Below are 14,305 nucleotides of genomic sequence, written 5' to 3'. Positions count from 1 at the left end.
AAAGAAAGAAAGAAAGAAAGAAAGAAAGAAAGAAAGAAAGAGAAAGAAAGAAAGACAAAACAATTTTCTAAGTATAAGTGTTTGGTAAAGAGAACACAAAGTGATTTTTCCAGGAAGAATTATTTAGAGTGAATAAAAGATCTAAGAAGAAACAACAATATATATCAATATATTTATGAAATACCCTGTTAGACAACTTGCTTCTGTGCATTATACATTTCAAAAAGTCATAAAATATTCAAATGGTCTCCAGCGACAAACACATTCTCTGAAGCACTTTATTTTCCTGTCCTCTGGGACATCTGTGGATGTGACGCATGTGGTAACTCACTGAGTTGAGCCAATCCTGCAGCTGTGCTCAGCTCTGCCCTCCCCTGCAGATTTCCATGTGTCTAGAGCACAGCCTACTACCCTGAGCACTTATTCATGGACTTCTCACACCCTGTGCAGTAGTCAGTCCCAGTCAGCACACAGCATGGATATGAGGACCACTGCTCAGCTCCTGGTGCTGCTACTGCTCTGCTTCCCAGGTAAGGAAGGACAATGTTGGTGACTAACCAGCCTAGTATAGTCAGGGCTGTCTGGTAATTAAGGGAAGCCTCTTGTACCATGATTATCAAGGTGGAAATTTGTTTTTATGTTTCTACTGCCAGGTACTAGATGTGACATCCAGATGACCCAGACTCCATCCTCTCTTTCTGCAACTCCAGGAGACACAGTCACCATCAATTGCCGGGCCAGTCAGGACATTAGCAGTTGGTTATCCTGGTATCAGCAGAAACCAGGGAAAGCTCCCAAACCCCTGATATACAAAACATCTAATTTAGAATCAGGTGTCCCATCCAGGTTCAGTGGCAGTGGATCTGGGACAGATTATTCTCTCACCATCAGCAGCCTGCAGCCTGAAGATGTTGCCACTTATTACTGTCAACATGGTTATGGTTACCCTCCCACAACGATATAAGCCATTACAAAAACCTCCCAAGGAAGCAGAAGTGAGAGTCTGGGTTGCCCCAGCTGCTCCTCCTGGTGCCTTCACCTGTGACAGAGATGCTCAGATGCAGACAGACTCTGAAGGTCACTCGAAGATTTTGGTAGAAGTGGCTGGGCAGAATTCTCCCTACTCTGGTGCTCTATGCAGTAGTACAAACATGACAATGCCCTCTTGATTCAATAGAGCACACAGATCACATCACACGAGGATTCTGTGAGAGCATTATTTGGGATTCATTTGTAATGTTGAGACATGCTAGTTAATCAAGCAGATTTTTTTATTTTCTAATAAGATAAAATTATATAAACTACAGCCAATTCAAGACTGGGTCATGTTAATGAGTCAAGCTAGACACAGAAATGGAATGCTGTCTGGTGTACCTTCAGACACAGTTCATCTACATGTGAAATTGGAGGCCTCCTCACATAGGCCCTTGTCCTTTCTAGACACCCAGTGGTGGGTGCCAATGCTCTCAACTGTTTGTAGAACTGACAGGTAACCTCCAATCCACCCGTCCACCCCAGTGTCTGCTTGCAGATTTCAGTGCACTCTAAAGCAAATGCTTCTAACTTTCCATCTTCGTAAGGACTCCTCACGCAGAAACTCTATAGGAAATATTGGTGAAAATGGCTTCCAGAAGTAGATGATGAGAAGTGTCACACACACAGCAAAACAATGATTATAGCAATCTGCTCTCCATTGCTTTCTAGAAAAGTCTCTTCACTGTGTTTGCATGGATTTTACAAAGTTATTATTATTTTCAATTATATATTTTTATACTCCTCAATATGTTGGTACAAAGTTCATCAGCAAATAAAAAGATGCTTTGAAACTTCATTTCTCGATTTAATGGCTTCTCTTATTTTTTGCTTCTTAGAATTTGGAGGAGGACATACTGTACAATTTTGTATAGGAGGAAGTGATGGTAAACATTTCAGCATTTAACGCAGTCTGATGGAAAAATGTTAAAGTATTTCAGCACTGAAGATGATCTTTGTCATAGAATTTGCATATGCTTTAAATCACTAAGGTATTTTTCCATTATTTCTGTCTTCCTTAAACATAAATAGCTTTTGAATTATCATGAAAAGCTGTTGACTTTTAGAAATATTTTCAACTACTCATATTATCTTGTTCCTAATCTTGTTTGAATGGTGAATTATGTAGATCACTATAGATTATTTTAAAAATCATCTAATTTTAAAATTGCTTTCTATTTGTGCAATATATTTAGCTGCTCAAAATGGAGTCCTTGAGAGAAGGAGGTGGGATAAAAGGAGGAGGAAGGAGAGGAGGAAGAAAAAAAGATAGGGATGGTAAGGGGAAACAAAGGAGGAGGCAACAATGCCTGATAAGAAATGTACTCATTACCTGGCACAAATACTTCTAACCCCTCTGTACGGTATTTTCATAATTTAAAAAAAGATGAAATTTCCCTTTTTTAACATTAAGGTTGACAATTTGAGAAGGTGAAAGGAAGTTGGTCAGAGGACATTGTTGTCAGGTAAGCTGAAATAAGATTCAAAGACAAGTGAGAAGTGAAAACACAGCACTGTAACGAACTGTAATCAGATGAAAAAGGTTTGAAACTCACACGAATGTATTCTGAAACTGGTCAATTTGGTGGCACTGGGATTGGAACTCAGTCCTTGAGCTCACTAGGGTGGCATTCTCCTACTTGAGCTGCACTCTCACATCAGTAAATTATTCTAACAGTTACACAGATGAGGACACTGAGGGAAAGACAAGCTAAGGAACTGAATTGGCACCACACAGTCACTAATCATAAGGGGTCATGATCCTAACCCAGCTTTCAATTAGGCCCTGCATGATAACAGGTGGACTGTGATTCGGAATAAAGTCCTTTATCTTCAGTATGCAAAGAAGTCTCTGGAATTGAAATAGTACAAATAAAGTTTTATGGAGGTAAGTAAAGCAGATGGAAAGGCAAAGGAGAAATGATATCCAGAGCTGCAGGCAAAGTGCTGCTCTGACTGCACATGCAGATGTCCTTGGACAAAGCATGGATACCCAATTACTACAATTTAGAGGAGCAAGAAAATACAGCCTGGATTCCTCATGGACCAGGACAATGAATGTGGTTCTCTAAATATTATGGAGTAAAAACCTGAATCTAGAGTTATAGATAATGATAGTGCCATTTAGTCTGGGGTCAGATAAGGCCCACTTCTTCTGTGCTATTGAAACACACACACACACACACACACACACACACACACACACACACACACAAACTGTTGTGGCCAATAGAGTGATGATTTTTACCAATTCTATTAACAAATGAGGCAGTTTTGAGGTCCTCATGAAAGATCACTCAGCAGCAAATATAAGATGGGTGTGCAGTATTAATTTCTGGCCTGTTCTTAGTTTGAACCTCACCTACTTCAACCTATAGTCACAGACTTCTCAGAAACTGCTCTCTACAGCGAAGAAACTCAATCATCTGATCCTCTATAGTGTTTTCATTGAAAGCTAATGGCACAGCTGTCAATACACCTAATAATTACACATAGTAACAGATACACAACAAGGCAAAAACTCCAAAGCGTAGTTTAAATACTGGAGATCCACAATACAAAACTGTCCCCACTGATATTTCTGTTTCTTTGGTTTTGTTGCTTGTTTATTTTTACTGGAATTTTCCATACAATTAGGCTGCCCTTGAACTTGATATCTCCCTGAATGTTGATATTATTCTCATGAACCACCTTCTATTAACATTTCCTTATGCACAACAGAATAATATAGTAAAGGATTGTAATCCTATACTAAATACAATGTTCTGCTCAGAAGTAGCACTGTGACTCCAAGTACTAGTAGCATGCTTACCTTGAGCAAAAGAGCTAAAGGACCCCAAGTTCAAGCCCCACAACCAACAACAAAAAAAATATCCTGCTCATGTCACCTTGTCCAGGACGTGCACCAGAGACTTCAAGAACAAAGCTTATTTTCAAATACCTGAGAATTCTATCCTCACCCTTTTTTTGATATTGATCCTGAAGATGCAAGCCTCCCAAATACTACTTTAAATAAGGCCCTATGTTTTGCTTGGGCTGAAATGAACTGTAATCCCCCAGTTTACACCACCCATGTAGCTAAAATTACATATATGAGCCCCATCAGGTTGACTTTGGAGAAAGTCATGGTCTCCATTTTGTCTTTATGACCATGTTCCATGGCAGAAGAAGAAACTCCAGGCAAGCTGCTCTGTAAAAGACGGGTGAGTACTGATAACATTCTAAACAGACTTGCAGCATTCTTTAAGCCCCAGACCTCTCAGATTCCCAGTACAAATGTATGATTTGTGGTTTATTAGTCTCTTCATTCCTGCTGTAACTCTCTCCCCCAAACTAGGTACTCAATTGTTATTGTAAATAAGTGTTTAAGAGTGATAAATTGGCACATTGTTCCTGTAGAGGTACAAAGTTTTTCTAAACATTACATGTTATTAATTAACATGAGATATAAAGACTGAGAAGCAAGTCAGAAGAACACAAAATAACGTTAATATATACTAACATTAGTGTGCAATGGAATTTCTTTGTGCACATTTAGAAAGCCTATAGAGATGTTAGAGATGTCAGTGCCCCCAGAAGGGTCAGAACTGACAGGTTGCTTGCTCTGAACACGGAAGAGAAAGGACACCTGTCAAAAAAGTAAGTTTACCTTCTAGGAGTAGGAAAAGGCAAGAGAAATATTCTCTCTGACACTCTACAAATGAAAAGTCACTCTGCCATTGGACAATGCCACAGGGCATTGAGTCCTGTGTAGGACTTCAGATATCCAGACCTATTAATTTCGCATTTTTTTTCCTCTTCAAGTCATAGAAACTTTGGTCAATTGCTGCAGAAAACCAATACAGAGGCTTCTTACTGAATTTTCCTATAGGAAACTTCCATGCAGAAGGATCTAAGAGACCTGTGTGTGCCCTGATTTTCTGTTGAGCAATGCAAGTTTTCTCATCCAGAAGTCAGGGAACACAGGCTCTCAGGCAGATGGAAGAAGTATGCAAGTCCAGGGGGTTGCAAGCAGCTGGACAGACTCTGAAGGAGAAAAATTAAGGACTCAGGAATATTATACTCCTTTTCTTGGCTCTAAGAAAAAGAATCCAATTTCTGAACTTCTTCAGTGCTGACTTCTCATATTCTCAGATCTGACCTCTCTTAATGCATCATGACCCATCCTTTCCACCATCACCTCCTTTCTCTGACATTCCTTACTCAACATTATAAAGACCCTTGGGATGACTTCAGACTCACTCAGAGAACATTCAAGATATCGTTCCTATTTGGTAATGTTTAACCAAATCACATCTCTCAAGTACTTTTGGATACACATGATAACATTGGTAGGCTCAAGATACTTAAGCATCTATTTCTCTGGAGGAGTTCATAGTATTCATCTCTAACAACTGTTCTCATCTCCTTTCAAACTTTCTTCCTCTAAAGTAGAAGGAAAATCATGTGGTAAATCTTGGCACCCATGACTCATGCCTGTAATCCTAGCTACTCAGGTGCTACTAAAAGGATCTTGGTTCAAAGCCAGCCTGCGCAGGAAAGCCCATGAGAATCTTGTCTCCAATTAACCACCAGAAAACCAAAGATGTGGATTTGGCTCAAGTGGTAGAGCACTAGCCTTGAGCTAACGAGCTCAGGAAGAGCACCCAGGCCCAGAGTTCAGGCCACAGGACTGACCAAAACAAACAAACAAACAAAAACAAGGTAGATTTTTAAGTTAACAGAGCACAAAGAAATCTCGGGTTTAGATCCTGACACCTATGAGGTTTAAAGACTGCAGCAATCTTCTATCATTGCCTTCTATGTGAGCTTCATGTTACCTACAAATTGGTCACAGAATCTTCTGATTTGGTGAGCCAGAAAACAGAATTCTTTGCAGCTAGATTTATTCTAAAAAATGTTTGTAGATGAAAATTAAAGTGTTCTAGAATTCCCTCCATTTTCCTAAACACCAATGAAATACGGTCGAAAAGTTAGATATATGTCATTCAGGAACAACCATGTCTCTGTGGAGTTTGTCCATGTGGACTTGGATGGGTCATTTGAAGTCCAGCTCCTGCACTTGTATATAGTTTTCAGCTCATGTACTGGGGTTTGAATCAGGGCCTCACATTCCTCTTCTTGGTTACTTGCTTGGCTGGTACTCTAGCACCTGAGCCACATCTCCAGCCTGAAGTTTCACTGTTTAGTTTGGAGATGAATCTTGAAGAATTTTCTTCCTAGGCTTACTTCAAATTTTGACCTTCTAAATCTTAGATTCCTCTGAGTAATGAGGATCATAGGCATGTGACATTGGTCCCCATGGATCTGGACAAATATCTACTTATGACTTGAATTACAAACACTTAACAGTCATTTAATCTTTTGAATTGCATGAATACTTGGCATTAGCTTTCTAGTTGTGAGTAATCTGAGAGCAGTTACACTTTAATTTGAATTTGGATACTGAGTGAACAATTCAAATTTCTTCATTATAACCCACAAGGAAGTCACCGTCTTAGAAGTCTCTATAGAAAATAAACTGGGACAGCAGAGAGGGAGACATGGAAGGCCTCACAGTGTTGTGATGCATGCCCCATATGCCAATTTCATATAGTCCAGCATTGGGTCAACGATCAAGTATGACTTGAAGCAAAACACAATCTATAGGAAGCTGTTGTTCTCTCTGTTAGCTCTGGCCTTTGAGAAGTGTGAGCTGGCAACCTGCTCTCCCAGGAACCTTGCATGGCCATCAGGGACATCTGTTCTTCCCACTCCCTCCAGGAGGACATTGCACTCTTCACCAAGCACAGCCTCACAGACAAACTCCTCCTTTCATCAAATCCAAAGCTGTATAGTTTGATGATATGGCAATACAAGTATGAAGATTTCACCTTTTGCAGGTAGAAAATGTCCATGAACTGTGTGACAATTTCTGCCACTGGTATAGTAATGGTTTGAAGGGGAAAATGCCCATCAACCCCATCAGTGATGAAAGAGATGGCAGCTCAAAGTCACACCGTGAAGAACTTTCAATCTCCTCCACAAATCTTGATGACCATAACCCTTAACCCTTCGATATCATGATGATATGACCTCCCCCTTCTCAGCAGGCACTCATGACCCTCCGGTGGGGCCATGCTTCCCAGAGTGGACATAACAGTAATGAGCAAGGGGATGGTTTAGACAACAGTGAAACTTCACCTGGCACAGGTGACAATGACCATCCAAACAAGGAAAAGGCACTACAACAAAAGAGATATTTTCCCCTTAGTAGCAACAAATGTTATGAGAGCCTGGCTCTTCCAGTACCTCACATATCCCTACCCTTCTGAAGAGCATAAGATACAATTAGTACAAGACAAAACACTCACAATTCTCCAAGTGCACAACTGGTTTATTAATGCCAGAAGGAGAATAGTACAGCCATGATTGATAGTCAAATTGAGCAAGTGAGCCTGGCTGAATATAATCCTGAGGGTCAAACAATGGAGAGCTTTGTATTGGATGATCAGTAACACATGAGGATGTTGACATTTAATATGAAATTGTAAACAATTGTCATTATGTTTTATTTTCCTCATTTTTCATCAAGCAACAGAGGACCAATACAACAAGAACACAAATGTGAAAGAAACTGAAAAAGTTCTGTCTAGGTAAAGATCTTCTGGGAAAAGATTCCAAGAGTTATAACTAGAGTAATATAAATAAAGCAGATAAGTTAAACTTGTACATTCCTGTTGATCACTCCATTATCTTGCCTCAAATTGTTATAGAAGAGAACATATATGTATATGGAGATAAAGGTGTGTACACACACACACACACACACACATATACACACATTTTTTCCACTATGTATATTGTTACCAAAAGAATGACTGTTTGAAAAAATAAGGAGAGACTGGATATATTTTATATATCCAGAGACTGGGTATATTTTATATTATGTGACCTGTTGGGTCATGCTGAGAAGCATGACAGTCCTTGGATAGACCTTGTCACTCATCACTAACTCCAGCTTCAAGAATGTATATACACTTCACTAATTTGGGGAGAGGAAGGGAAAAAACAAAATGCTTAAATAGGAATACAGGCTGACTCATTCTAACAATGAGATTTACAAGACACTATGTTGAAAAATTAACTTTACAATTTAGGTGGGGAGAGGGAGAGTGTAGTTGTGGAGGTGGGAGGGAAGGGATGCTAGGGAAAAAACAAAGGAGGAGGCAACAATGCTTGATAGGAAATGTACTCATTACCTTGCTCACGTAACTCTAACCCCTCTATACAGTACTTTTACAATAAAAAACATATTTTTGAAAAAGAATGTGTTTTCATGCCCAACTTTTGTTCCTCCACAAACTGTTAGTCAGTTTCAAAACAGATCTTTATATAGTTTGTGCTTCATAAAGCAATTCTTATTATGATTTTGAGGGACACATCTTCAAAGAGCTTACAAGGAAGATTTAGAGACAGCAGGAGATCCTTCCAGTTCTTTGTCTAGGCTGAGGACAAAACAATCTTTAGATGGGAAGCTTTGCTCAACACAAAAAGAAGTTTGAATGGTCACTGCACCACTACTTCTTTATCTGAAATTTATAGTATGGAGGATTGAAAGGAACAAGAGAAGATTGTAACAAAATTCATAGAGTTTGGTCTATGGACTGTTTCTGGTTAGATATTCTATGTATTTAGCTCATTTGGAAAACACAAAAGAATGTGTGGTTTTATATGTGCATGAAATGTTTTCTCAGCAATTGATCCTCCCTAGAAAAAAATATCATTCCCTTTAAGCTTTGTCATATTTACACTAAAATATTTATTTGAAGATGTGAGATTATGTTGAAAAGGTATTAAGTAACAAAATGTGGACATTTACACAAATGATCACAAACAAGATCATACTAAGGCTACCAGCACAACTATGTTTACTGCAGCATTATTTACCATAGTTAACATATGGAACCAACACTGAAGCCCTCCGTAGATGAATGGATCAAGAAAATGTGGTATATATACACAATGGAATTCTATGCCTCCATCAGAAAGAATGACATCGTCCCATTTGTTAGGAAAAGGAAAGACTTGGAAAAATTATATTAAGTGAAGTAAGCCAGGCTCAAAGGAACATAGGTCCCATGGTATACCTTATTTGCAATAACTAGTATATGTCTGGGACAAGCAGAAAGGTAAAAAGCTCTGTACATATGACCAGATAAGATGATGTTAAGCAAAATGAACCCCAAGATAGGAACACAAGTGGTTTTTCTTTTTTGCTATTGTTTCTAACATATTTATAAAGTACCATGTGATTTTTAAGTATGTTCTCCTCCCACAGTATAACCCCTGTTTTCACTGTATTTGATGTTGGTCTAATTTGTGGAGAGGAAGGGAAAATACAAATTGTTTAAATAGGGATACAGGTTGACCCATTGCAACAATGAGATGTACAAGACATTATGTTGAAAAACTAACTTTACAATTTAAGCATGGGGGGCTGAGGAGGAGGGGGAATTGAAGTTGTGGAGGTGGGAGGGAAGGTATGGTAGGGGAAGGAGGAGGCAACAATGCTGGATAAGAAATGTACTCATTACCTTGCTCATGTAACTATAACCCCTCTGTACAGTATTTTTTACAATATAAAATGTGTAAATGAATACATTATTTTTGAAAAAAAGAGTGTCCATCCAAACATGTTCTACTTAATATTTTAGGATAGGTCAAATATCAACAAATCCAGCTTGGATATGTATTGCCAGTTCCATCCAGTGGACAACACTCCAGTGGAAAAATTACTCATGGCATGTGTTGATATTGCCAAGAGAGGTAGGAGAATATGAGACACTTTCCAGAATTTACTGAATTTCCTTCACCTCCACTGTTAGTGGATAAGAGACTTTGTGTTAGGTTGGGGTTAAGGCAGTTTTGTTCATGGATGCAAGGGCACATTCTAAGAGGTAGTTAATAGGATCTAAGGGGATAGGAAAACCGAAGCTCACTAAAGAACAGATATTCATCCTGTCTTTGTATAGGATTGTTGCTTTGTAATGTCCATCACTCAGAATCCTGTGTAAACAGGAAGAGGCAAAAGCACAAACCAGAGTTGTCTCTTGGCATCGGACATTCTCCACATGCACCAGTGAGTCAAACTGGTCATTCAGTCATGACCAGTAAAGACTTATTGCAAGCTATGCATTATCTATTGGTAAGGATGACTGCATCTCAAAGGAATAGGGACAAATAACTTTGGGTTACTCTCACTAAGATGAGGGGCTGAGGCTTGTATGCATCTATCTTCTCATCATGACTGAGTAAATGCTGAATGTGCTTATTCCTGACACAGTATCCTTTTTGATTTATAAGCACAGGTCTCCTCTCTTGCTTCAAGATGGCTGGTAGAAGTGAGCACATACATATTGAAAAACAGTACCAAGGTATCAGCACTGCCAGATAATCTAGTTAAAAATAGTTTAGAATTGTAAACCTTTCTAGCAACTAGATTCTGGCAGCATGCTTTATAGCCAATTCCTATAAAGTGTTGTCTCCTGGAAACACAGTAAGAGGATTTTACGTAGGTATCAATGTTACAATTAGGCTAGTGCTCAATAAGAACTGCAGTGTGCCTTGGGTCTAGTGATTGGAGACCGAAGGCACAAACATGTTCCCATGGTTGCCACGCCACCTTCTCCAGAGTCTGTGTGAGATCGTGTTAGACAAAGAGCTTCCAGGAAGCATGCCTGCAGGAAGCAGGTGTTGGTTCAAGGCTTCCCAAACACTTGGCTGCACCTTTATAGCTTCTACCTTTATTCTTACTATATTCTTCTTGGCTGTACATTTGTTGCCTTAATTCTCGTTTTGGCTAATTTTCTATTGATCCACGAACAGAGCATGTTGTTTCTTTCCAGTCCAATAGAGACGGCTTCTCTGAATAATAAAGACTAGGACCAAAGATTAAATGTGGGCAATACCCCAATCAATCTATCATCTGATGTGACGCTGCCTCCGGAAACTCCTACAATTTCACAAGCAGTTTTGCGGCTCACTCATAGTAAATATAGAAACTTAAAATTTCCAGATATGTTACAACAGGCAGAATTAATGAATTAAACTAAGCTAGAAGGAGTTATCCCAGAAGCTCAGAGGGTTCTAGAAAAAGGGACTCCTGATAATAAAAGGAAAAGAAAGATTCCCCCAACAGTTATGATTAGGTTTAGTCCAGCTTACATTATAAGGAATAGATGGTGGTTTCCCACAAAATATAAAGTTAGTAACATCACATTTCCTGAACCGACCAATGAACCATTGCCTTATCCAGGAGCTTATTAAGATGAAAATAGATGGATTAATGTAAAAGGAAAAAGGGAATTTTGGAACTAATTAGATTTTATACAAAGATCAGGTAGATCTAGACCATTATGGTGATTATTATAAAAACAACAATAAGATAGTTTAAAATAACAATTAGAAATTTATGTGAACAAATATTGGGATTAAAATTATAAAAAATGGAGAATGCCTGACTCAACCTGGAAGTGATTTTTAGTATGGTTTCAAAGGGACTTGAAAATATATGGAAAAAATAAAAAGAGTACAATATAAGTACAGCCCTGTTTGTTAATTATTATTATTATTAGGTTTGTTAATTATTAAACATAAATAAGGCTGAATAGATGACACATTCTATTTAACTATATGCTAGACAAGTTTAACACCACTTAGCTTAAACAGTTGGTAGAATAGTCATAAATTTTCATGTAATCCATAAATACTTTGCTTTTCTTAAAAATTGATTACGTGCTTAAATAAAGGAAGAATCTATGTCACAATCATACACTGTATAAAAATGTTTATTCTCCTCAATAAAGATACAATCAGATGCAACTCTTTTGAGTCTGTGTCTTGTTTATCACTTCTCCGAATCCTTGCCGACCTATCCCGAGATCCCTGTCCCGTCGGTCCTAGTGCTCTGGCCGAGCTGATCCATCCCACATGGTGAAGAGCCAGGATGGAACATCCAAGTCAATGAATAGATGTGACATGTCAAACATATGTCCAACTCTTATTCACCTTCTCATTGTTTATCTCCCTACACTGGCTTGACAAGAGAACCAGACTCTCCCCTAGACATGCCTAGAGCAAAACAGATTTCTGGATCAGGTTGATGTCCCTCCTCACTACTACAGTGCAAAAAGAAGCAAAAACAAATAATAACAACAATAACAAACACCAGACGTGTTTATGGTGACTGAAGATCATGTGCAGAGAGTACAGAGATGTTTGCTCAAGTGAACCAGTGTGGCAACTCTAGTCACACTTTCACAGTGATAAATAGGAACATTGCAAATGGCAGAAGACTTGCAGATGATAGAAGAAAACTGTGTGGCCCATTTAATACAGGACAAGAAAGACACCTACAGCCCTGGAAAATGGCGGGTCTGTGAGTCACACTGGAACAGTTGTGTTCCTGTTCCTTTTCCCATTATATCTCCCAATGATTATCATTTCACTTTAAAAGAGTAAGACTATTTTAAATCCATAAATACTTTGTAAGAACACAAAGCGTTTGTTTTCCCATAAAAATTTTTTGAGTACATGGAAGTATAACTCACTTGGTAGAGCACCATCCTTGAGCCAATAAGCTTGGAGACAGCACTCACACCCTAAACATCAAGCCCCTTATTAATACAAAAACACAAAAATAAAAATAAAGGAATTACTTGAGAGTTAAAAATCTAATAGTTCGGGCTGGTAAGGTGGCTCAGTGGTAGAGCACTTGCCTTGCATGCCTGAGGCCCTGGGTTCGATTCCTCAGCACCACATAAGCAAAAAGAAAAAAGCTGGAACTGGCGCTGTGGCTCAAGTGGTAGAGCACTAGCCTTGAGCTGAAGAGCTGAGGGACAGCGCCCAGGCCCAGAGTTCAGGCCCCATCACCGGACCCCCCCAAAAAAATCTAATAGTTCATCTTCTAAGACTGGTCTGTGTGTTCCCTACAAACAAGGAAATGTTCCTGCATCACATCACTCCATTACATAATTTACTCCATCCAATGCTTATGTATTATGCACCATAACTAGAGTCTTTCAGACATCTGCTGTAAAAAATAGCCTCTGGGAGAAAAACACTACCTACAGACACTGTGTGCCCCGGTGCATCCTGCTACATGTATGAGCACCTGGCCAGTGCTGAATTATTGAAGTGAGCCAGCCCTGCAGCTGTGTCCAATCCTGCTCAGACCCTGCATTTGCATATGTACAGAGCACAGCATACTTCCCTGAGTACTGCTGCTCACTCCCTGTGCAGGAGTCAGTCACAGTCAGCACACAGCATAGACATGAGGGCCTCAAATCAGATTCTGGGACTTGAACTCCTATTGCTGTGGCTCCTAGGTAAGAAAAGACAGCAATGAAAATTTTATAAGCTCATTGTGGTGAATTCTGTCTGGCTCTCTGTGAGATCCTCATGAAACATACATACTTATGTGGATATTTCATTCTATGTTTCCATGTCAGGGGCCAGATGTGCCATCCAGATGAGCTAGTCTCCATCTTCCCTGTTTGCATCTCTGGGAGACACAGTCACTATCACTTGCAGGGCCAGTCAGAGAATTGGCAGTTCCTTATACTTTATCAGAGAACACCAGGAAAAGAATCAAAGCTCCTGATCTATGGTACAAAGTATTTGTCACCCAGAATTCCTTCCAGATTTAGTGGCAGTGGATCTGGGGCAGTGTTCATCCTCACCATCAACAGCCTACAGCCTGATTATTACTTATTCCTGTCTGTGGTGTTATAATAATCCACCCACAGTGAGGCAAGTAATATTGTAAACCTCCCAGGGAAGCCGATGTGAGAGGCTGGGCTGCCCCATATGCTTCTTCTGGTGCCTCCATCTGCTATAGTGCTTCTCAGATGTAGCCTCACTATGAACATTACTGAAAGCTTCCAGTTGAACTTTCTACAACTGTTCCTTTGTGCCTCTCTTTTCTCTAGCTCTGTCCCAAAAGGGACAGAGCTGGCCATGTATCTTCTCATGTAAAGCTATTGTTTGTGAAAAAAAGACATTGTTTGGGATTCACACAGTAACATAGAAGCCAACCAAGATTTTCCAAGCAGGAATTGTTTTAATATAGGAAAATCTAAACACTACCATTTTAACTCCTGAGGTAAACAGAGAATTTGGAGTGTGGGATTCTCTAGTTCGGTGAAACTGCTATGTGGTTTAGGCCACATAATCCTGTGATTTTCCACCCTGTAGAAAAGCCAGGGTGGGCCACTAATGCTCCCACTTGATC

The 14,305-nt window shown here is 39.4% G+C and overlaps 1 pseudogene and 1 gene segment (V, D, J or C); both read left to right on the top strand.

The window, feature by feature from the left end:
• The first annotated feature begins 370 nt into the window (after positions 1-370).
• On the top strand, positions 371-964 carry LOC106001058. The segment is given in 2 exon segments: positions 371-530; positions 654-964. Coding segments are annotated over 2 exon segments (366 nt in total).
• A 3,226-nt stretch (positions 965-4,190) lies between these two features.
• Positions 4,191-13,806, top strand: LOC106001057 (annotated as a pseudogene).
• The last annotated feature ends 499 nt before the right edge of the window (positions 13,807-14,305 follow it).

This window comes from Dipodomys ordii, unplaced genomic scaffold (assembly GCF_000151885.1).
Source record: "Dipodomys ordii isolate 6190 unplaced genomic scaffold, Dord_2.0 Scaffold261, whole genome shotgun sequence".
In the NCBI taxonomy this organism is placed as follows: Eukaryota; Metazoa; Chordata; class Mammalia; order Rodentia; family Heteromyidae; genus Dipodomys; species Dipodomys ordii.
This window is presented reverse-complemented; position numbering and strand designations above follow the sequence as displayed.